We start from the raw sequence: 26,108 nt of genomic DNA on the forward strand, positions 1-26,108 counted from the left end.
TCGGAGCTGTAGTTGCCAGCTTAGCCGGAGCCACAGCAATGCCAGATCCAAGCCACGTCTGCAACCTACATCACAGCTCACAGCAACACTGGATCCTTAACCCATTGAGAGAGGCTAGGGATTGAACCTGCAACCTCATGGTTCCTAGTCGGATTGGTTTCCACAATGGGAACTTCTGCACAAAGTATTTTAATAGATACTTTACTTGTGCAGGCTATATGGCTTCCCCTTTTCGAAAAACCCATTTTCACATTAAAATGAAATGGTTTCAACACCTGAAAAGGAATATATGAGGCATAAAAACCATGATTGATCTCTTTAATTCTCAGCATGCTTCAAGGTGCAGAAGATATTTTAAAGTAAACAGAATGTATACATAAATATGGAAGTCTAAGTTTTGAGAAACCTCGCTTTATGTATTAGAAAAATCTATGAACTAGAGATGAGGTGTGGAGATAGAACTGCAATCTGGCAGCCACTTTGGAATAAATATTCCATTGCCAATCAAACTCAGCTCCCCACAATTACCCATACCAGGACAAGAGTTTTGTCTTCTGGTTTATTTCAAGCCTCCCCTCTTGACTCCAATCCCACCTTCCTGACATGTTTAAGATTGATGTATCTCTTTTTATATCTTTATTTTTGCTCCTTGACACAAAGTCAAGTATTTCTTTGTTAATCTCAACTTTCACTTCTGCCTTAATTTATCCTTTGTTAAGATCATGAGCAATTTTTTGAATTAAGTACAGGGAAAACATTTTCACCATTCACTTTACTGTCTGCCAGAATACAGGGGAAAAAATATAAAGATTGGGTGAGAGAGAAAAGCAGAGATTCATATGTCTATATACATGTGACCACTGTATATATGCTCTAAGGTCTCTCTCTTAAGGGAAAATCCATAATGGTATAAAAGTAAATACATGGGTTATACACTTCTGCTTTGATCTGGAAATGGTCCGATTATAAAGACTTCACCATGCATCTGTTTTCAACATCCAAGTCCCCTAGTTTAGTCTGTATGTAATTTGAACTATATAAATAAAAGCTGTACAAATAAGACTAAGACTACCTTAGATTTGAAAGCTGTAAGGTATAGTTTACATAGCACTTTAACATTCATCATCTCATGAGATTTGCTTTGCTCTAGATCTCTAAAGTAGTAGTTGTTTAGTTTAAAAATTAAAAAAAAAAGGCTTAGAGAAGTTAAATCTTTTGTGTAAATCATTTAGCTGGATTAGTTACAAATGTAGGATTTACATATAGGTTTTCTGATTCAAAGCCCATTATTCTCCCCAGGACATCATGTTAACAACTAAAAGCAAGTTGTTATGTAACAGGTAAAGTTTAGACGTCTAGGACTTAAACATGCTAACACTCCCACAAGTCTGTATTATAGTATATTTGATTAAGAAAGTCTTCGTAATTTTGGATTATTTTACAAGCAAATGCCAAAGCAAATTGGAAACAATAACAATAAGACACCAGAATAACATAAAGAAGGCATTCAAATACTTTTGAGATAAAGACACACAGTAGCTTTCCAATAAATTTCTGTTTAAAATAAAAATAACCATATCTAAAGGATTTAATATACAATGCCTAAATGAAATATCAGAACCACTGAGAGATAGAATGAATGTTAAAACTCAGTTCTCTTCTGATTTGTTAATATGACAAGTTATATTATGCAAATACCTTCAATTGCTAAACCTTGAATATAGTCAAAAGGGAAAAAATGAGATTAAACAACAGGCAAAATCCAGACATGGTAATGGAAGTCTACTTTAGCAGAGCAATAGATGAGTTTACACATAGTTCCTTTGCAGAGGGTTATATACTGGGAAATGGAACAAGGCAGGCTTCTGGGATGTTGGAAATATTCTGTCTTGACCTGAGAAAATGGTCAGATACATGTCAAATGTCATCAAGCTGTATGTCATCAAGCGGTCCTTAAGATTCATGTACTTTGCAGTACATATGGAATACCTCACATTTTTTAAAAAATGAAATTATACTGAGCTATAGGAAACCAAAATGTTAACAATATGTAAGAAGCCAGAGACAGCACAACATAGTATTATTATGAGGTCCCCATCAGAGCTCTATGTCATTAGATAGTACTCTCTAAAGATGAATGGAGAATTTTTGAATCCATGGCTATTATGAGAAGGTTATAGAGTACACGAAAGTTTTGTGTGAATGATTACCACGGAAATTTTTCTATGGCAAAGAGAAGTCAAACAAAAGTAAGTCAACTGGAAATCATTCTGAAGATCATTTCCCCATTAAATTGGGGTAGGTGAAACATTCATGCAAAAACTCAGACAATTTATGGGGACTATATCTTAAGAGCACGCAAATATTGACTATAATAGCATTATAAATCAAATACAGCATTAAGTAATCACCTCCAGAAACTGTTATTTCTTAAGAAACAAAATGTTGTAAAGCACATAAAGGTTACTTGCATATATACACACATACACATGCCACATATATCTATTCCTCAGTTTATTCATTGTGGCTTTTACAGAAATGACGCAATCCTTAGGTTTTCCTGTGAATGAAACAGGACTTATAACATCTCCATCAATACACTCAATATTTCCTTACTGAAGTCACCCCAACACTGTATCAATACCTATGGAGCACTGGGCTAAAATTTGCCTTGACAGTTTATTCAAGCAGATGCAGAAAAGTATAAAACACAAATTCTGCCAACTGCTATAAAATCCGAGAGCCCCACAGTAAGGCAAGGCTGTGGAAAGTGAGTGACTACCCCGCATGGCTGTTGGAAGGCAGGTGTTTGGGAACATGAGCTTCAGCTCTGTGAATTCTCAGAAATGAAACAAAAACTGACTTATTTGGGGTGAGGGGTGCTAGAATGGTCGCTTTTGCCAAATCCAGCCTCACTGTCTTTACTATGAAGCGCCAATGTCCTGAATATAGTTGACATGCAAATCTGTAGTCAAGAGCATTCAAAAAGTAAGTGCAGTTAAAAGTTGTTGATGTATAATACCTCTTTACTTAATCTATCAGAAGACAACCACACACAAATTCCGGGGCCTAGTACTGCTTTACTTCTCTGAAATAAAATTTGGCAGAAGCTGCCATTTTCATCCATTGACTCTTGAATAATATAAAACCTTTTGACGGTTAAATGTGCTTTGGACTAGTACAGAAAGTTCTAGTCTTTAATTTCACCATACTTAATGCTACTTATAAACAACCTTGAGGAGCGTATCTTGGCCTAAGACGACCATGCATGCAGCCATGCAAACATGCATTCATGCAATATAGCAGCACACAACACAGTGCAAAAATGGCAAAGAAAACCAAGTGACGGCCATGCTAGTATTTGTTCAAGGGTCTCCTTACCAAATAGTGAAATCCTATGCCTGACAAGAACTCCAAGTTTGCAGAATAGGCTGAAGACAAAAGAAAAACAAAAGAGAAAAGGGAAAGGGGGAAGGGAAGATAGAAAAGACAGGGAGAAATTAAATTAAAATAAAATAAAACCAAAAAAAAAGAAGAAGAAAAAAAGAAAAATAAACAGCTGATATATGAGCCGGAAAAAGCAACATGATGTCACGCAGAAAGAATCAATTCTCTGAGCAGAATGTGGAGTAAAGGTATTAAAGAAAGAGTCTTTGAGTGCATATCTTTAACAAACATGGTTAAAAAAGCACATATTATAAGTAAAGGAACCAAAAAAAAAATTGAAAGCAAAGCTAATTAATATAAAAGCAATCTATATGAACCCCACAAGAATATAACTACTAGAAAACCATAAGGAAAAAATTTAATTTTGTCTACTCCCAAGGACTACTGAAATTCTAGAATTTGTTGTTATCATTGCTATGCACATTATTTAACAATGCAAGTATGATATCTGGGGCATAAAATGTTACTTTCAGTTTTAGCCTGTTTTATTTGAATTTTCCTTCTCCCTGACTTTGACCACACTCCTTACACATATACCAAAGCATCCAGTGAATTTGAACACAATGAACTAGAGATAGAATTTAAATAACTGATAATCATTCAGAGAAAAACATTACACATGTGACCACTTAAAGGGCTTCTAATGCAAATGAATTAGTTGAATGGATTTCTTATCTCCTCTAGAGTTCCTGGGTCTTTCTGTCCTTGCCAACCAGCAATGGGAGATGCCAAATATGGGTGGCTCTAAGTCAGCCTTTAGTGAGAGCACTAGAATATGCCAAAGCTTGGATCAGAACCCAGAACCTGGGCAACACCTGCTATTGTCCTATCTTATCTGTCACCAGGCCTCAGCCTGGTGGGTTTCTGGCAAGCCCCTAATCTCAGGAACACCCCCCTCTCACTCCCACACCATGATCCCTTCTACATGTCCCTCAGGATTCAGCTCAGGACGCGTTGACTCAAAGAAGCCTCTTCTAACACCTGACACTCCTTCGCCACTCCCCACTCAAGTTGAAAGAAGTCCCTCCCAGCCAGGGGCCACATGCAAATATCTATTGTGACACTTGACGTCCCAAATTACAACTGATGTAATTTTCATATCAACCCACACTCTTCTGAACTCTCAGAAAGCACAGGCTCTCCAGAGCCAGAACCTACCACATGCACAGCACTGCCCACACTCAGCTTGATTTTCCCCATCATGGCAACAGCTGTATCTTAACAGCCCCGTCCTCTCCTACAAAGCTTTCTTGTTGCCAGGACTGTGCGGAGGATGTACACTGGTCAGGACTGGGGACACAGGTTATGCCCCAGAAATAAAAGGAAGGCAACTGCTCATGGCAGAATGGGAGATGGGAGACGGAATCACGCTGGTGATGTCAACCACTTTTAGGGTAAGTTTTGGCCACCATCTCTCACATTGATAACAATGTGAAATAATTTATTGGTAAAAATTAATTTTACAGGGCGTGGTGTAGCTTTTCCAAGAAAAGTCATATGCAATTGCTTAAGAGAATCTGAGGTCTTGGGAGATCTCTCATCAGGGCTAAATTTTTCTAAAATCATGATCGATTCCAGTAGATGTTCGACATAAGAAGAAAAGTTTGCCCCCTGGGCTGCATTATTTATGCTTTCATTGAAACAAAGGCAAAACAAAAGCAACTTTCTCTAGGTGCTCTCCTCCTCTGAGCTTCATGTTTGTTAACTCAACAAGGGTCTGTGTCCATCTTCAGATTGATTCCATATTAGAATTGTACATATTTTGGATTCTTGGGATCCAGTCTCTTTGAAGCGCTTTTACCTTTCTGACAACTTTCTCGTATCCAGGATGAAACATCCTGAGATGGTGCTGACATTTGTAAAACTAGGATTATGTTTTAATCCTAGACGCAGCATGTTTTTGTGATGATGGAAAAGACAACGTCTCCAGCTCCCATTTTGTGGGATCCAAGTGACGTATGAGAATCTGTCAGGGAAAAATGATTTCTTATAAGATCAGCAGCTTCCTAACCCTGGCTATTTCTATGGAATAACAGATGTACCACCAGAGAGAAATACAGATTTATAGAAAGCTAGGTCCTCAGGAAAGATGTTTTCTCTCTCTCCCTCCTTCTCTCAAAGGATGGTTTCTAAGCAGCCTATAAAGTTTGATTATTACAAGCTTTGTTTTAGTTTCCCTAAAAGTATTTTCCATAATCCTGTTATCCCTTTTCTATCTCTGTTATTACCATTCTTAAGAATTCATATTGCATCTGCAATCTTCTCATTGATTCATTGCCTGTGAGTCTGTTTTCCACCTCATTGCTCTCCTGAAAAACTCTTGAAATTCTCAATACCCTCTAAATAGCAAGCCTAATAAGCTCTTTTTCAGTTTCCATCCTGGAGAGCTCTCTCCAATACTCGACATCATTAACTACTTAAATCTGTGAAACTCTGGATTCTGTTTTGTTAATATTTCCCCCTTCCTCTCTAGTTAACTATTCTCTGTGCTCTTCAACGACCCACTTCTGAAAACTCTCCCAATGTAATCATTCTCCAAGTTTTGGTACAGACCTTTTTGCTTCTCTCTGGTTCTACTTTAGTTTCATCTCCTTTCAGAGCTCTGCGTATTAGCTGGGTATGGAGAACCCCTGGATCTGTCATATCTGGCCCTGACCTCGCCACCTAAACTAAACACCTATTTTCAACGTGGGCTAGGTATCTACAGCTGTATGACCTATTCGTACATACCTTCCATAAATACTTCTTTCACCAAATTTAACCTCTTCTTCTCAAAACTAGCGCTTCTGAAGTTTCCTGGTTTTGCGAGTGATACTGATATGGTTCCAAACACACTCAGCACTGAATCCTCAGCCCCTGGCTGGCCTCCTCCTTCCTATTTTCCACAGGATGCATCACCAGGCATGCTGATTTCCTCCCTTCCCTGTTTCTCACACCCAGCCCCCTGCATTTACGCCCCCTCTACACACCCTGTGCTTTATATATGGTGCATTTACCCTCATCACAACGTAGTATAATTTCACCTCTAAATGTATGTGTCTCCTCTCCTCAGCTGTACTTCTAAGTCACCACTAAAGTTAGGAACTGTGTGTTTATCCTCAGACTTATGACAGTACGTGGCCCATGGCAGGTGTTCAGAATACTTGCTGAACAAACCCCTGTGTAACACCACCTATAGGAGGCAGCACTTCTGTTACAACAGACTGCATCCTTGCAAGAGCTCCTCACGCCTGCCAGGGCCGCCCAGTTACCGTACCTTATCAATCCCACCTTTGCTGTCAGACTGTCCTCTATTTCAAAAGCATCAATCAATGGCTTCTGAGTTAATGAGTTACGTAAAAAAAAAAGAAAGAAAGAAAGAAAGAAAAGAGGAAAAAATGTTTTAAAAGGTTAAAAAAAAAGATACTGTACTTTGGCAGTTACTATCAATGACCGTGTTCCATAATGAATCTACATTTCCCCTAAATGACCAGCTTATATGCTTTACGTTGTTATCTTGAAATTATCCTTCTTTCTTAATCTCTGACCTACATGTTCTTTAAGATCAATTTTGAATGTCATGGCTTCCATAAATCTTTAGCCTATCCAACCCATGCAAGGCGGTCTTACTTCACTGTGAATCCCACAGCACTGCTCAGCTTTCTGCTACTGCAACAGTATTTATTCCCATATACTTAGTCCTGCCAAGCACACCTAGAGCGCAGAGATCATGTCTAACTCTTCGTGGATATGAAGGTACTAACTTTAGACAGGAAATGCTCAGTGAATATTTCTAGTGCCAGTTGTCTCCAACTAATGGAGACAACCTGGTTTCAACTGTGAATTTAAGTTAGACCCAGACAACTACTGCTACACACAACTGTTAAATACCAATTAAAATGATCACGGCAGTGCCCACCATGTATATGAATGTATGCTTGTTTATATATAGTAGCAGGGACAGTTTTCTTAATACCTATTTTATCCTATTTTTTACCTATTTTACTCACTGAAGTAATATATAACTGAAGTGGTAAGAAATTTATAAATTTCAGTGATTCCATTTCAACATGCCAAAAGAATTGTTTAATTTGTGTTTGGTAATGTGATAGTGATGCTGATTGTTTTAAAACATATTTTATGATTATAAATGTAAGGTTTTTTTCATTTTAAAAATGTGGAGAACACATAAAAATTGTAATACAAAATCTACAGTATACTACCAAAAAATAACTATTAAAAGTAAATTTATTCCTTACTAGCACTTTTCTATACATACAAATTTAGGGGTTTTTTTTAGAAATCCAGATCGATACTATTTGAACATTTATTTTTTAAACGATAATTTTCCTAAGTTAGTACGTACTTGTATCCATCATCATTCTAATGACTGGACAACAGGTACCACAGTTTATTTACCATCATTTTACTCATTTTTTTTCACCCCTGAATTTTTCTGCCTGAGGTAAAATGCTTCCTATGTTTGGCATTAAAGTACTCTGAAGAAAGAAGTTACTTCTGTTATCATGGGTCTCATTCTTATGTGTTGGAATTTTAATGACATGCATTTTTTTTTTCCCCAAAAGTGTTAATGGGAGAAGCAAAATTCACCAAGCCTCTTGCCAAGAGGTGAAGAAAAAACTGAAGTTGAAATCATTAAAAGCTGAGGCAGTGTTATTAGAGAGTGTGGGGCAAGTCCCTCAGACTATATCAGCTGAGCCCCGCACAGGATCCTGATGCTCTTCTGATTTGTTCTGTGAGGGTTAGAGTTAGCAAAGGGAGATGAGTTACTTCTGTAGTGAATGAATAGTTCCTAGATTAAGACTGCAAATTGAACTGAGAGGGCCAAACACAATAAAAGGGGGAGAGGGAAGAACAGAATTGGCAGTTTTATTCATATTTTTCCTCTATATCATCCAATGGTATTTGCTATTGATTTACATAATTGAGTGTCATGAAATTAACAGCACACTCTAGGAACCAAGTTTCTGTTACCAAAGGCTAATTGGACCCAGGGGAGACTAGTAGATGCTGCCTAGCCCTGGTCCCATGATGTTTAATGGTAACTGGGTCCCCAGGTGCTTTCCAACTACTGTATGTGCAATGTACATTCCACAGGGGGACCCTGGGCCAGCAACGTGGTGAGTGTGCACAGGAAATGAGAAGGGACAGGGCACTCTCTCCCGGAAAAGGCAGCAAGAAGGCCAAGCCAAAGTCGGGGGAGGGAGCGGACAGGGCACTCTCTCCCAGAAAAGGCAGCAAGAAGGCCAAGCCAAAGTTGGGGGAGGGAGCGGCCTTGCATCTCAGAAAGTAGCTCTTCGTTCCCTTTCCTTTTGGAACAGTTTGTGTAAACCAACTATGTCATGGGGATGGACACTCTTGTTATTTTAACTATCATCAATTTTATCAACTTCACAGGAAGGTGTGTTTTTTTTTTTCTTCTGGAAGTTCCTTAAGCTACGGGTCGAATCAGAGCTGCAGCTTCAGGCCTACGTCACAGCCACAGCGACGCCAGATCTGAGCCACATCTGTGACCTATGCTATAGCTTGTGGCAATGCCAGATCCTTAACTCACTGAGCAGGGCCAGGAATTGAACCTACATTCTCATGAATACTAGTCATGTTTTTATCCTTCTAAGCCACAATGAGAACTCCCAGAAAGTTTTGTTTGTTTGTTTTGTTTTAAGATTATAGGTTTGGCATAGAAAAGTTTCCAGGCTAGGGGTTGAATGGGAGCTGCAGCTGCTGGCCTACGCCACAGGCACAGCAACGCTAAACCTGAGCCATGTCTGCAACCTACACCACAGCTCACAACACCACCAGATCGTTCACTCACTGAGTGAAGCCAGGGATCAAACTCACAGATAGTAACTGGGTTTGTTTCTGCCGAGCCACAATGGGAACCCCCCCCCCTCCAGGAAGATTATTATTTGAAGTTTGGAAACATTTTTAATGGTGTGGCAACCCTGTATCACACCACTTGCTACTTGTTGGTTGGGGAAACAGACAATTAATTTGAGAAAAGAGATGAGCTTAAAATTCCATCCCTAGTGTTCCATCCATAGCAACCTCATCTTTACTCTCTGGTAACAGTCCACATTCAACCTCATCTCTGTATCAATAGGTGGATACTGCACTGCCATGTCATTAAAGTCAAGCCCATGCTCTGAACCTAAAACTGCTCTTAAAACCAGAAAGTCTAAAAGAAAAAAAAAAAGGAAGAAAGAAAGAAAGAAAAGGAGGTCTGTTTTCCAGGCAAAGTGCTAGTCACAACTCAGGCCTGGTTAACACTATGACTGTACCCTTACAGAGGACCCAGTTAAGCTGTGCCCAGTGTCCAGATTCACAGGCACTTTGAGATAATAAAGCATCCATTTTTAGGCCATAAAATTTGTAATAATACTGCTAAAACAGCAATAGATTTAAAAAAAAAAAGTCAAGTCCAAGGAAAGCCTGTATTCTGCTTGATAAAAGGCACTCCTTTATACAGAACTTTTTTCGAATATACTCTAAAAGCTTGGTATGGAGCCCTGTGCAATGTAATACAGAAGCAGACTCTCTCAGTAATTGAGTCTCATGTATACCAAGTTCTGGCAGAATTCTGAGGACTCAGACTTAAAATCACAAATAAATCTCTGAAGAATATGTGGGTTTAAACAGAAATGAGAAAGCACTGCTAGGACACTGGCTTGAGTGGTATGCAGGGAAATCTTCAGGAAGTATATATGTTTACTTCACTTTGTTCCAAGATTGGCCATTTTTTTTGTTTTGTTTTTACAAATTTAAAATTATAATTTCTGTACATGAGATTCTACCCTCCTGAAAACTATAGGCTGGAAAAAACATTTGATTTGAACATATTTTAAAGAAATCAATGTTAAAAGCATCATGCATCAAAAATACTAATACATGGATGCAACTCGGGCCTCTATTTGTAGATTCTGTATTGAGTATTTTGTTCCTTCTATTTAACATTACATGTGGCAGATAAAATATATGAAAACTCAATACCTAGAACACATGTATTAACCTGCCCAAACCACCCTCATTCCAAGGGGTCAGGGGCCAGGAGCCAGGGACGATGGGGGAGCCCTCTGCCTGCTGCTAATTCAAGATCCTGAGATGTTCTTTCTCAAATGCAAATACACTTAACTCAAACAACAGTTGTTATTTTTTATAGCTGTTTACCTAGTCACCATTTCTTTCTCTTTGTTTGATGCATGTCCTCCAGAACAGAGAGGTCTGCTTGCTGCAGATAAGAAGTATAAACGGTGGTTTTTGAAATACTGATCAATTAAAGGAAGAACGACCTGAAAGAAAGGAAAAGAAAACAGATCTACACAGTGGAATCTTCTGGGGGATGAGGGTGTGTTGAGTCTCTGGAGCAGCCAGAGTTCTGTCCACATGCAGTAAGTCCCCAATATCCATAGCCACGCCAGTCTGCACATTTCACATATGCCTCCCTTAATTTTCACTCTGCTATCTCTGGGGTGTGTGTGTGTGTGTGTGTGTGTGTGTGTGTGTGTGTGTGTGATTATGGAAAACACACCAAACTTTCAGTGGTTTGAAATTATTATCAATACTTTCTCAAGATGAGATATTATTAATATTTTCATATAATGTAGTTCACTGCCCAGTAAGTTCAAAAATAATCAATGACGACCATTTATTGAGGCTCTGCTACATCTAAGAATGGCAACTGACCTGCTATCGTTTCATGTATCCTACTAACCACTCTGCAGAATGATGGGTGCCATTACTCCTGCTTTCTAGATGTTAAATTGAGATGTAGAAAGTGACTGATATATTCAAAGTTACAGTGCCACTTACCTACTGGCACAAAGTTCTTCTTACCTGGCCTCTCTCAAAGCTTACCTCCCAATTATCCATTCTAGTCCAGCTTGTCTTTGGCCAAATCCTTCTTCTCACCCTGCCCACTTACACCACAGGCTCTGGACATGCCATTCCCTCAGTCTGAAATGCCCTTCCAACACCCTATAACCTACTCGCTGCACTCTTTCTGTAGGCTCAGTGCAGTGGCACTTCATCTGATAAGCCTTTGTTGGCCTGTCACCCAGATAAACTCCCCTGGTCTTCTAACATCACTTGTTGATATTTCATATGTGTGATTTTGGACTGCTCTCTCTTCCTAAGAGTGTACAGAGCTCATGAGAGAAAGAGATATTTCTCGGCCTCTATGCTTGCTCTGCTTTGTTGACCCCTGACTCACCAGTGCTTAGGACTTTGTTGGGCCTGTAGCAAGCACTCAATGAATGTTTGTTGACTAAATAAATGAAAAAAGTAATAATATTGGCATTACCAGTATTTAGAATCAAGTCTGTCTAATTACATTTTTTCCCTCCAAGGTAGGTATAATATATATTTTTAATAACAGGAAGACACAGGTTTTCAGTAGTCTTCCTAGAAAGTTATGACATTGCCTGAACTTACTGACTGGCATATAAGTATGTGATTGAAGGAATCACAGACTCAATAGAAATTAAGCCATGTCAGACCTGCAAACAAAATCACTAGGGATACTGAGCACACTGGCAATGCAATACAAGAAGTATTTCAAACATATGATCAGAGGTATTGAATACAGCATTTCTGATAACTGGTTATCAAGGAAGATTACATCCTAGGAGACTAGATAACCAGCAATGTACAGCCCAGGACAAACTTCAGATGATGGGTACAGATTCTGGGCGCTATAATGAGTGGAAAGAAAAATGCAAGAGATGTTTCCCTTACAATTAAGGGTATGAGTCTGAAAGCATATATATGAGGACAAATATTAATCAATCAAAATAACGTCATTTTGCAAATGACCTATGCCCACCAAATGCAAACTTTGACAGGAAATTGACAGAAATCATTAGGCCTTCAGGTTAACTAAAATGCACTGTAACTAGGAAAGCTTCCCAAGGGCATTCTGGGGACAGGAATCCCCAGGACAGAGTCTGATGCATGATACAGATAAGCCACACAGCAAACCCTGAGTGAGCGAACAGACCCAACACGGAGAACTTTGCAACTCATCTTGCTTCCTTATTGGCTGAAAGGAAGTCATGAATGTTTCAGGCATAGAACAAATCTTGATAAATTCTTAATAACTAATAAATCTTTATAAATTCTGAATAACTAATAATCATGGGATATATTCTAACTATGAACTATTCATCCTCCCTGAGCCTGAGTTTTCCTTTTCTGAGTAGGATTACGGTCCCACAATAAAGATCCTATGGTAAAAATTCTTACAATGCACCCATTTATAAAGTAAGTAATGCTTTTCCTTTTTTTTTTTTTTTTTTTGCTTTTTAGGGCCACACCCATGGCATTTGGAGGTTCCCAGGCTAGGGGTTGAACTGGAGCTACAGCTGCCGGCCTACACTGCAGCCACAGCAATGCCAGATCCAAGCCATGTCTGCCACGTACACCACAGCTCTTGGCACCGCCGGATCCTTAACCCACTCAACGAGGCCAGGGATCGAACCTGCCACCTCGTGGCTCCTAGTCAGATTTGTTTCCACTGTGCCATGATGGGAACACCTGCATTTCCTCTTTAAACAAGAAATATGCATCTAAAACTTTTAAATCAGAACAATATTTAAATATTAGGACATAGATATTTCTCTTCTATGCCATATGATAGAGCCAAAAAAGAGCCCTCTGACTCAGAGTTTAGAGAGAATGAAGTCATTTGAGAAATACAAATGAAGGGTAGAGTGAGTTCAAGTGCGGCCAAGTATACTGGGAACAAATTCATCCCACATGGTTCATGACGTTATTTCCGTACCACAGAATATTTACTTAGAGTGGAATTCACATTTGTAGACAAGTGCATTCTGCAAAGACGCAAACAATCTAAAGAGTATATTTGGTAAACAAACATTTGGTAAACAAAAATTAAAGGAAAAACAAGACAGATTGGATACTGTACTTTAGCAAAGAACTTGATTTCTTGTTCATAAGGGAAATGTTCTCCTTTGCTTCTGCTGCCACCATCTGTAGATATGAAGAGTTTTTAGGTACATGTTGCACTTCAAACATTAGATATTCAAAACGATATTCACACCAAAGGCAAAGTTGAGAACGCACTGCTAAACGCATTATCCCACTAAACTGAGCATAAAAATAAAAAGTTAAGTTCAACAGTGTAATAAACAGATTTCAAAATACCCAAATCAAAAAAAAAAAAAAAAAACTCAAGACAGCCTATACATGTGTTTATGAGCACAAACACACTGGTATAGCTTTGAGATCTGACTGACGTATAGGGAGAAAACTGGAAAAGTAAAAATCCCACATTCTCAGTAGTAAAATCCCACACCTTCTTTCAATAAGAAAGAAGTCTACTAGGGTGAGAAGAATGGAAAATAAGTAAACATAATTTGTTAGATAGTAATAAAGATAGCTATGTCTAATAAAGATAGTTATTTCTTGGTGTGACTAAAAGTTAAAGCTTTTTAACACTAATGTATCGACAGAAAAACTGCAGGAAGCCAGCGACTGTGTTGGAGGGATGGATCACCACTGTCATAGTAGGTTGGAAAATTAACATCCTGCTCAAGAATAAAGAAATTCACTGGTGTAAAAAGATAACTTCCATAAGCAAAGCAAAAACTCCACAATTTTCCCCATGGTGTGGAAAAAGAATTCGGGTGAAAAACTGATTGGCCTCATGCATTTGGCTTGGAAGGTGGCCTTTCTTACCCCACCCCATGCAAGCAGAGGAAGTTTTCACTCATAGAGAAGTGGTAGTAATAAACTATGATAACCATGGAGAACAGATTGGAGGACTAAACATTTCAGAATTGGATATAAGATCTTAGTAAAAATCTGTGAGCAGAGCTTCCACATTTTATGAGAATCAAACTAACTGTCACTTGAAGAAGTTCTTTTGCAGCTAGAAATAAAAACAATTTGAAATATGCTTTATCAAATCTTGGATGTGAATTCAGGATAATTTTTAGAGAACTTAGATAATATTGCGTTAAATGAGATAATGCTCTTCCTATGAATAAATTAAAAAAATAATGGCTTTTTAGCACTTGTAAATTTCATGTTCTTAACTCACTCTTGCATGGAATCTCTCTCAAGCATTTTATGCAAAATGGCTGGACTGACTTGAGGGACCTCCTCATATAAATGTTACTAAGAGAGCATTTTGCAGCTGGCTAAACCTGCTGATGTTTCAAAGAATTAAATGGCAAATACCTTTCATTACACACTTTAACAATGCTTATGTAGAAAATGTGAAAAAATTTGGAGAGAATATGATCTGTGATATAATATAGAAAAAGGCATATCCATGCATATTCTTACCATCACCATCAACCTATGTCTAAGAATGAATAAATTAAAGGTGTGTTGCAAAGGCAAAAAAATGTGAAAGATAGAAGAAAGTGCTACAGAAGCTTTGTTTTTCAGTATTAATGAGAAAAATGGAAATAAAGATCAATGAATGTGTAGGCGATCTAAATTCTACGTGCTCCTCTAACAGAGCTCTTGTACATAATTTGCCCTGCCAAAGCCACCTGGAAAAGGAACAGATAACATCAGCAAATGTAAAAACAACAACAACAACAAAAACCCTAATTTTGTGGGGCTTTCTATTAATCTAGCCTTGTTTCTCCCCAGAATTCTGTCTATAAGACCTTCTCTAACCAATTGAAAAAAACAAATGTATGAAGTGGGTGAATCTGCCCTGCAGTAAGCTTCTCACTGTTCCCTATACTCAAACACTGTCCTGGGAGGTTTATTCAGAAACTTGAATACAATGTGAATAAAGCCTAAACACATCCCACCTTTCGAAGTTCTGTTTCTGTTATCCACACAGAGGCAAAAATAAAATAAATAAAATTTTTTTATTCTTATTCCCTTCTCCAAATGCTTGCTCATTTTTTCCTCTTATCTTCTCTCTCATCAAAAAGAAGGCTGGATCCCAGAGTGGCTACTCATTCAGATACTTTTAAAGGTAAATTAGAAATTTTCAATATTTAACTTTGTACATAAAAGCCTCAGAAATTCACCATGGCCTCATTCGTGTTCTTTGGTCAAATTTTATTCAGACGATCTGGCTCCTTGTCAAGATGACTATCGTTGATTTTTAAAATTATTGTTGGATGAATTACGAAGAGATTGCATATTATAGATTAGTTGTATAATTGGCCTGTACGAAATAGATAGTTCAGAAGAGAGCAAAAATATAGCACTTGGCCTGTAGATGTAGCGACGGGTTGAAAGAGAGGATATTTTTTAAGAGAATGATGCTCAAATAGGAAATCTTCCATCATGTTTGGAATCCAGGGGGCCAGTAACAAGAAAATGCCACAGCTCAAATTTCTATAAACTTTAACCTGATGCTCTGCTGGAAACTAAGTATAAATCCTAAGAAAACAGCAGCCAAAAAAGCCCTTGGTTGGGGGGGTTATGTCACTGATGCATTGCTAAGAAATCCAGGACTATGGGCCCCAAGAAAAGGGGTTGAAAAGAGAAAGAATGATGGTTCAAACACAAAAATAAGAACAAAAACAGAACCTTCAAAGCGGAAAAGAAAATAAGAAGATCACCACCAGCAGAGCACACTGTTTTTCAAAAGTGACCAAAGTCTACTTCTTTATATCTTAATACCAACCAGTGGCAGAAGGGGGATTTGTAGTTATTTCCCCAATGCATTTTTTTTCTAGCTGTACAGTAGAAAAAAAAAATGTATTGGGGAAATAACTATTAAAAAAATAACAATACAGACTTTAAAAAAATAAAGGTATTCAAAGCTTTTTTTTTACCATGAAAAAAAAAAAAGAAGAAGGTGAGTAATGAATAGTGTGAATTTTAATTCAACAATGCTGAGGCCAATCACAAAATAAGGGACGTGGGAGGGGCCTGTCTTGATGATGTCTTCTGAATCTTAAGATTTAAAATATAGAGTTCTTTTTGGACTTAAATGGCACAGAGCCAGATGGGGAAGAGGTCTTTCCTTTTGCTCTAGGATGGTAATAAAGTACTCTGCCTGGCAGATACTCTAGTACAAATGTGTGACCCTGAAAAGGCTAAACTCAAGGTCTTCACACTATCTAGAAATCTGGGGAACCCACAGTTTAGTTTAGGTCTTTTGTTTCTTGTTTTAAGAGCAGAGCAATTAATTTCATTAGGAAAGATTGAACTGTACCTTAAATGTTGAAGTCCATCCAATGCATCCTTCAAAATGAAAACTTAATGCCACCACACATTTTAAGGAGAAAAGAACTACAGGTTAGATTTAAGTTCTCAAAATCTACCCATCCTTAAAAACAAGTCTGCCTACTGACTCCGGGAAGAGCTTGTAAGCATCTCAGTAGTCTATGCTGTTCTACACCCTGAAGCTGTAAATGTTAAGAATAACAAAACCTAGGCTGTTAGTAATAGGACTACGGTACCTACCAAATTCCAGGATATACTGATGGGCTTCATCCACATAGCGAATGAGTTGCTGAAGAAAACTATAGGCAAATCGTTTCTCAATAGAGGGTGTGTCCAATTCCAGGTCCTTGAATCCTCTAGAATAGCAAAAACGAAAGATAGAAACCAACATCTACAAAGACTAGCAGAAGGTAAGGTAAAAACAAAACATACTTTGTTAAATATTTCTATAGAGAGATGTATAGTTAATATTTTACATATAGCAACATATATAGAGAGAGCAAGTAATACAGGTAAATTTGAAAAGTTAGCTAATATTCTTTAGCTAAAACAAAACTGAGATTTGATTTATATGCAGTACTTTGCACCTGATATAAAACTGTGCTAATTCACTATTACTACGTGATAAAATACTTCATTGGAAAAAATAGAGGAGTGATTTTGCCTAAATGATGGATGGGGATTTAATATATGAAGCATAAGGCAGACAAATACTACATGATACCACTTATTTGTGGATTCTGAAATATGGCACAATGATCCTGTCTACAAAACAGAAACAGATCATGGCCAAGGAGAGCAGACTTGGGGTTCCCAGGGGGAAAAAGGGGAGGGAGTGGGATGGACAGACAGTTTGGGGTTTTTGGATGCAAACTGTTATATTTGGAATGGATGGGCAATGGGGCCCTACTGTGCAGCAAAAGGAACAGTGTGTAGTTGTATTAATTTGCTGTACAATGGAAATTGAAGACACACCGTACATCAACTATACTTTAATAATAAAAAAAAAGAATAAAGAGAAAAATAAGGAAGCATAAGGCACTCAGTTATATGGCAAAATAGCTAAGGGCATTAATGTTTCTGACATGTCTATTCTGAACACACTAATTCTAGGATTTAAACAGATCGCTGAGTTTATTTTCAGCATTAAATCTGATAGGCATATTTAAATATTCAGTCTTATAATAAGAATGTGTAACTGGAGTAGGTGTGCTTTTACCTGGATACAGCATAGCCATTGATCTGCAGGAACTTAAGGATGTCCTGTGCTTTTTCCCGATCCTTGGCTTTCTCTTTGGCTGTCAGTGTATCATAGGGTACCAGCAGGGGATGGTTTCCACCTCCTAAGAGGATGTCAAGATGAGAAATAGCATAGTAATTAGAAAATAATCTGAGATGAGATATGGCTGCTGCATACTAGGGCTGCACTACAAAACTTTTGGTATCCTCTAATTACACAAAGACGATATTAGGACTCAAATAAGACTCTTTCTTCACTCTCTAGTGCCTTTAATACTTCAGTTAATCTAGGAAACCTGTTCAAAAAAGATTATGCATATGTCTTCTAAGAGTCAGTAAAACATGAACATACAGACTTTTTAAGATCAAGTATCAAGGACCTGTGATCACACAGGAAAGAAAAAGAAGCTGTGTCCTCTTCTCCACTCAAACTCTGCAGAGTGTATTTGTGCATGAAAACATGCACAGCTGGATTCACGAAAATTACAAGATGTGTTTTAAGCAATATGCCTCATTTCTATCCCATGGAGAGAAGAGAAAACAATGTCTTAAATATGGAATTTTTACTATGCCTCCCAGAGCAGAGAGTACTTTACACTCACATCTTTCTAAATACATACAACCCATATGTATATAGACTCCTAAGGTACAAACTGGCTTCTCTTTAATACCTAATAAAAGTAATGTATGTATTTGATTGATGAGAAATCATGACGAGAATTTGGGTTTCTAGTGTACCACTTTTGGTAAGAAATACTAAAAGCTGGAGTTCCCTTTGTGGCTCAGCAGTTAATGAACCCAACTAGGATCCATGGGGATGCGGTTTGATCTCTGGCCTCGCTCAGCGGGTTAAGGATCCAGTGTTGCCGTAAGCTGTGGTGTAGGTCACAGACGCAGCTCGGATCCCGCATTGTGGTGGTGTGGCTGGCAGCTGTAGCTCCTATTTGGTGGTGCGGCTGGCAGCTGTAGCTCCAATTTGACCCTTAGCCTGGGAACTTTCATATGTCGTAAGTGTGGCCTTAAAAGGAAAAAAAAAAAAAAAAAATATTAAAAGCATTCTTTTAGATATAAAAATTCTAGGGAGTATCTAAATTAAAAAAACTAATAAAGAGAAAATCATTTATAAAATTACAAATTTTATAAAAATATTCATAAGAATTTATAAAAATTTCAAAAAGTGCACTGATAATTCCAGATGTAAAGAACAGATACAAAGAATGCTATCAAAGCAGCAGCAAAATGCACAGCATGGTATGCCCCAAATAAAAAGTTTATAAGATATGTACAGGAATATGTTTTGTATGAGATGCTGAAATTCCTTGAAATATAATTTCTAAGAGAACTTTAGAAAAAAATAATTGAAAATCACTATTTTGTTTGAATTATGATGACAACTTAGAGCCTATTAAATCTGGTTAAGCCGGGAACTCCCAAAACAATCATAAAGGTTGAATCAACCCTACATAAGAAACGAACAAACAGAATGAAAAAGGAGGAAATGCCATGCTTTCCTAGGGCTTGCTTTGACAAGAGTGCCATCTATAGAAAGGCAATCACACACTGAACCTTATGACCATTAGGTGACACTGTATGATCACAAATGCAAAGGGACAGTCAGGCAGGAGCCACCATGCCAATGCTAAGCATATTAAGAAACCATGAGTTACTTTAGAGTATGGTATAATAATAATAGAATACAACTGTCAGTATAATACAATTGTCATGTGATAATACTAATAAACATTTCATGAACAGCAAGAAGGATAGAGAATATATTACTAAACCCACTGGGAACAAATTTGGCTTCTATCATAGAGATAAAATTTACAGGATACTTAACAAAAAAATTTTTTTCACTATAGTTCATTTACAATGCTGAGATAATCTCTGCCGTACAGCAAAGTGACCCAGTCATACATATATACATCCATTCCCCTTCCTATATTATCTTCCATCATGGTCTATCCCAAGAGATCAGATACAGTTAGTTCCCTGCTATACAGCAGGACCTCATTTCTTATCCAATCTAAATGTAATAGTTTGCCTCTACTAACCCCAAAGTCCCAGTGCTACAAATTTTTTTAAAATCAAAAATCTAATTTAATCACCTTACAATCATGACCTATTTTCAATTCTACAATGGCATGTAGTCCTTTATTCCTAGAGAAATTGGCAAGCTTGCAGTCCACAATGATTTGGGGTTCACACTAATAGGTTACTTTGAGAAAAGGTGGGAAGATGGGGTGGGTGGAGAAAGAATGAAGTCTAAACTTTAAAAATCTTAAGAATACAAAGCACCCTCTGACTCTAAAATGCTTCTGAATTAGACAAGGTAGGTACTTTCAAGTCAGCCAGAAGACTACAAATTCTGTATCCTTTGCTGTGCCACTTAATGGCAGGATAACTACCTTGATCTTCCAAAGCTCAGATTGCCCATCCATAACAGTGACAGGGGCGGGGGGTAGGTATTGCTTGGGAGTGAAGTAAAGAAACTAGCTTCACCTGAGAGGGAAATGAATCTGCAAGAAATCCTAGGACACTGACCCAAACATACAGCGCTGGCTTGTGAACTCACTCATGCTAAAGAGTCAAAAGCACTTGATACCAGAACCGTCCTTGGCCTGATGGCAGATCATCACAGCCCCCAAAACATGATGTGACAGTGGGGAAAGAATGATAACAAGGAATGCTTGTTCTTTACATTTTTCACTCTTGAGGGAGCACTGATCATCTTTTTTGGACTTTCCCTCCTCTATTCTCTTCATGATATACTCCTTAAACTGCCTGATTTCCTCCAAACTCTTCGAGATTCCTAAAGCAGAATGAGACAGCAACCCTGGCAGGCAGCAGAAGAAATGTTCTCCAGGTTTCTCTAAAGCAGATTCATCTTCTGCACATAGATGAAAGGATGATGAAAGAGCACTGGATGGGGCAGCTTGGGTACGGACTCTTGGTTGTCAAGGTGTCTGAATGACTAAATGGCTCTGTATTTCCAGGTGCCTCCTCATTCCTAACTTCCAGGCTTCCAAGACACATGGTGGGTGCAGGCACCTCCCACACTCCCACCCGGATCTTCTTGGAAGCAGAAGCAGGGTTGTCAGGACACAACTTGACTGCAAAGTTTCCAGGAGAGAGAACACAGTGGTGAAAAGACCCTGTAGTTTTTGTCCTAAAATTATCCAGAACTTTGAGCCTCCCTGTTTCCAAGACACGCTTCTCTTTTTCATTAGCCTAATAATTTCAAAGCCAGGATTCAGTGTTGCATGTTTTAACACATTTCCATAGGCCTACTGTTTAATGCTAAACAACTCACTTGCTCCTTTGAAAGGGAAGACTCCATGGGGTAAGAGAAGTAATTTCACACCTTCTCCTCTACCCTCCATGGCAACTATGCTCTTCTCCCCTCCCCTCCCCTCCCCTGACAAGGTATGAATTTGGACCAGCAGGAGCTGGATACAAAGGGAGGGATGCCTCAGAAGGCACTGACTGTAGGACACCCAATGGCCAGCCCTGGGATGAAGGAATAATGATGATTTTCCAGCACACGAACTTAGTAGAGAGTAGTAAGATATTAGCTTACTACTTTTCATTGTAACCAAATCATAGTGACCAAAGCATACTTAGAAAAAAAGAACAGAATTTTTTCATGTGATTTACTCATGGAACAAAGAGTGATTTTTGTCTACTGGTCATGTGGATAATGCCCCTTCGAGAGTTTCACTGAGCACATATTCTACAACTCTGTGATACAGCTATTCATCCACCTATCCATCCTCCACCAGCCAGCCAAACAACTGATCATTCACTCTATACACCTTTATGGAATGATTCTAGAAAAACAGGCCTAGCCCCGAGTCACATTCTGGAGTAGGCAATTTTGGTATGTGGAATCCTCTTGGTTCGTTTCTATGATCAACTGGATGTGTGTTATTCTGTTTCCTAGTGCTTGGTGCCTGGTACCATCCTCCAACATCACAGCTCTTCCTTTCACTATGAAATATCCCCACCCTTCAAAACTAACTCCCTTTACATTCCTACTTATATTAATAAATAGGAAATAAAGTTTCCTGGTGCCCAGAACTGTACATTAAGGATTACAAAAGTAACTGCAAAAGTAGCTGAAGTTACGGCCCTGAATTTTTGCATTGAGAGAAAGAAATCTACTTTATAGGACCTACACATAGCACAGGGAAATTTACTCAGTACTGTGTGATAACCTATATGGGAAAAGAATTTGAAAAGGAATGGATATATGTGTATGTATAATTGATATACTTTTGCCATATGCATGAAATTAATACAACTTTTTAAGTCAACTGTATTCCAATAAAACTTAAGAAAAAAAGGAAAAAAAAGCATTAGAAAAAAGAAAAAAAAAGAAATCCACATAGGAAGTAATTAAAGAGAACACACACACACTATAACTAATATGTGTATAATCAAATGTTGAATAAATAACAATGAAAGAGATCATAAGTACAGGATGAATTAAATTAAATATTTAAGCAAACATTACATATTTATATTGAAAATTAATTAAGAAAATTAATTTTCTTAATAAATTAACATTTGAAAAATTATTAGAAGAATATTAGGCCACTTTAGTATTTTTTAAAAAACAGCAGAAAAGAGCAAGTGAAGTGTGAAAGATATAATAACATAACCAGACTAGATAAAACAAAGAGGCTGTGATGGAAGATAGAATGAAATAAGGAAAATATTTCAGTCAGGGGCAGAAGTTAGTGAGGGAGATCTGAGTAATTAATAGAACATTTCAAGTATTAGAAAGGGAAATATAGATATCTATATGCTAAAATGGGTAAGAGTGAGCCATCAAAACTCTAAACATGAGGAAATATGCACTAATAGTCAGGAAATCATAGCATTTCCACCTTGAAACTATTACAGCCATGTTTGAACCATTCTTTTTTTTTTCTCCTCCTTTTTTTTCTTTTTTCATGGTTGCATGTGCAGCACATGGAAGTTCCCAGGCTAGGGGCTGAATTGGAGCTGCAGCTGCAAGGCTATGCCACAGCCACAGCAACACCGGATCTGAGCTGCATCTGCAACCTATGCCACAGCTTGTGGCAATGCCGGATCATTAAACCACTGAGCAAGGCCAGAGATCGAACCCACATCGTCATGGATACTAGTCGGGTTCTTAGCCTGCTGAGCCACGATGGGAACTCCTTGAACCATTCTAATAAAATAAAGGTACAATGAGCTCTATGCTAAAAAGACTATTTTATCCTTATTATATATTCATGGAATCAAACTCTGATTGTTTTTTAATAAGTATTTTTAGAAAATATTACCTTTGGACTCCAGTTCCAGTTTCTTTTTCTTTGCCCATATATTATGGTAGTTTTCAGCCATCATTTCTGCCATAGCCTTCAATGAACAAAAGATTTTGTAACTAAGTTATACTTTAAAAGGATACTGGAAAAGGGTAACTTTACTTTCCAACATGACATATCAAAACATGCTTTAAATTAATAAATCTCAGTGTATTGGTGCTAAAATATATCTAAAAGATAATTGATGACAGCTTTCTCATTTAGAATTTGAATTTCAGAGGATTCTAATGATCTGTGAAATTACAAAGTAGTAAACAGTAGAGGTGATTTGAGGGGAATGGCCACTGTTATTTACAATGTTTAAAGATAAACTTTTTTTTTTCTTTGCTTTTTAGGGCTACACCTGTGGCATATGGAAGTTCCTGGCTAATTGGAGCAGCAGATGTTGGCCTAAGCCACAGCCACAGCAACACCAGATCCAAGCCATGTCTGCAAACTACACCACAGCTCATGGCAATGCAGGATCCTTAATCCACTGAGAGAGGCAAGGGATCAAACCTACATTCTCAAGGATAAAAGTCAGGTTCATTACCGCTGAGTCACAATAGGAACTCCCAAAACAAATCTTTTTCAATTTCATAATGAAAACTCAAATTGGACTTTAAAAATATATTTATTTGAAAGTTCTTAAGTCCCAAAGCTTTAAAAGATGATGGAAAATTTACTGAACACTGAATGCAAAGGACATCAGACAAATAGTCTAGATCAATGTCTGTCCCAAACTAGGCAAGAGAGCTTGGAAGAGCCTCATTAGTCTTTTTTGGGGCCTTTGGATTTTGATACAATTACCTCTAAGAATCCTTCCACTTCTGATTTTCAAGTTTACTATGTCATTTTAACAGAGTCATACTGAAGCAATAACAAAAGCAAGCCAAATGATCTAACAAGCCATAGATTTTACTTATTTCTCTTGGAATAATAACATACTAACAATGAGAATATCATTGTCTGGTCATTATAATGACCTTTAACTTATGTTCTATGGCAATACATTTTATCTTCCATTCAAATTGGGCATTTCAAAGTAGGCAACTTAGTGACAAAGAAGAGCAGGTAAGACCATGTCTGGAACAAGCAAAATGCCATCAGTCTGCTGGGATTAACAACTGAAAATATATTACTCTTTAATGAGTAATTAAGGTCATGCTTGAGCAGAGCTTATAAATTGCTGCTTGAGTCTCTTCTCACATACAGCTATTTAATTACATTAGATATGATCTTTAAAGGAAATATATTATCTGGAGGAAACATCCTAGAAAAAGTTATATCAACTTTTACAGCATGAAAAGAATATAGTACATAGTCCATAAATCCCATGGATTCTTCAGATGATCACCATAGTCAAATAATTCATGCTGTAAAATATAGGCATGAGAGTGTTACAGTATGCTGTCTGCAGAAATTTGCAGACTAGTTTTAGAAGTTAAAAGTACTTACATGCAGATCTCTGGATAGCGTGACATTGCTCATGTCAATGGCGCGAGGGCTATAGCCATGGGCAGCATCCACAGAAACCTAGATAATTTACCAAAAAGGAGCATCTCATTAAAAAAAAACCCAGAGGAGAGAGATTTGAGAGATACTTTAGAAAAACAAGGCAAACAAACATCCAAATGTTGTTTCCTTGGATAAAATCAGCAAGTAGCTACCCAAAATGATTTTGAAAACATATCTTTCAGATGAAATTATATTTGGGTGTCTGACCATTTTTTATGGTTGGCTAATACATCCCAATATAGTAGGGATTATCAATTTTGCAAGCTAATGATCAGGATTCAACAAATTATGCAGTGAGTCCAATTATTACCCAGTCAAAGGAAACTTTGAATTCTTGAGTTTCTTACCAATTTTAATCAGCTGCAGTGAAATTTACTTTTCCTTACATAAATCAGTATTTGTAAATGTCTTTATGGGCCAAAGAGTAAGATCAGATATAACCAGCTCTCTTTTTCAGTGCAAATGCTTTTATCACATTGGCTGCAGCATCCAAGATAACCAACTTTTTAATTCCAAAAGTATATCAAATACCATATGACATCACTTATATGTGAAATCTAAAATATGGCACAAATGAACCTATCTCCAGAAAAGAAACAAACTCATAGACTTGGAGAGCTGATTGTGGTTGCCAAGGGGGAGGGAGTGGGATGGACTGGGAGTCTGGGGTTGGTAGATGCAAACTATTACATTCAGAATGGATCAGCAATGAGGTCCTACTGTACAGCGCAGGGAATTATATCCCATCTATTGGGCTAGAACGTGATGGAAGACAGTGTAAGAAAAAGACTGGGTCACTATGCTGTCCAGCAGAAAATGACACAACACTGTAAGCCAACTATACTTTAATAAAAAAAAGTGCATCATATGGTACTCAATGATTTACAACAATATCCAATATCCTCAACAACCAGAGGGCTTATTATCTAAATTCTGGCATTTTAACAATGAAATCTATCTTCTCATCAACTGTAAGAAGGTTTCACTTGTTGTCCAGAGCCCTCACCTCATTCTACCCCATGCTATATTACAGGAAAGTGTACCACAGAAACAAACTTGGGTTCATGCTTAGAGATCTAAAATGATATCTTGATATGTTTCATAATTGTGTATATTCTTGTCAGACATGGATAAGCAAAAAATAAAGTAAAAGGTACAATATAGCTGGGATCCATGTCTGTAGAACAAGGGGAGGCTACCATGTTCTCATGGGCTATCCTCAACTTCCTGGTCAGCTGTGCCTAAACCTTGGCCTAAACCTTGGCCAGGACCAAGCCACTGCTACGTCCTATCTCATAATACAATCTGTAAGAAAATCAAATTTTTTTCCTCCTTTAAATACCCCTGAAAGGAAATTGAGACTTACAGAACTTAAGTGACTCACTCAAGGTCATATGACTAAAA

The 26,108-nt window shown here is 37.7% G+C and overlaps 1 protein-coding gene across 2 annotated transcripts in view; it reads right to left on the reverse strand.

The window, feature by feature from the left end:
• RYR2 (ryanodine receptor 2) overlaps positions 1-26,108 on the reverse strand; it is a 775,249-nt gene that overhangs the window by 152,373 nt on the left and 596,768 nt on the right. For both annotated transcript variants that reach the window (XM_047762364.1, XM_047762363.1), the window contains 7 exons: positions 24,645-24,722; positions 23,166-23,241; positions 17,831-17,954; positions 16,852-16,967; positions 13,370-13,434; positions 10,615-10,736; positions 3,382-3,431 (listed from right to left, as the gene is read on the reverse strand). In XM_047762364.1, the coding sequence (XP_047618320.1) occupies positions 3,382-3,431; positions 10,615-10,736; positions 13,370-13,434; positions 16,852-16,967; positions 17,831-17,954; positions 23,166-23,241; positions 24,645-24,722 (631 nt within the window). The remainder of the gene's footprint in view (positions 1-3,381; positions 3,432-10,614; positions 10,737-13,369; positions 13,435-16,851; positions 16,968-17,830; positions 17,955-23,165; positions 23,242-24,644; positions 24,723-26,108) is intronic.

The sequence above is a fragment of the Phacochoerus africanus genome, chromosome 15 (assembly GCF_016906955.1).
Source record: "Phacochoerus africanus isolate WHEZ1 chromosome 15, ROS_Pafr_v1, whole genome shotgun sequence".
NCBI lineage: Eukaryota > Metazoa > Chordata > Mammalia > Artiodactyla > Suidae > Phacochoerus > Phacochoerus africanus.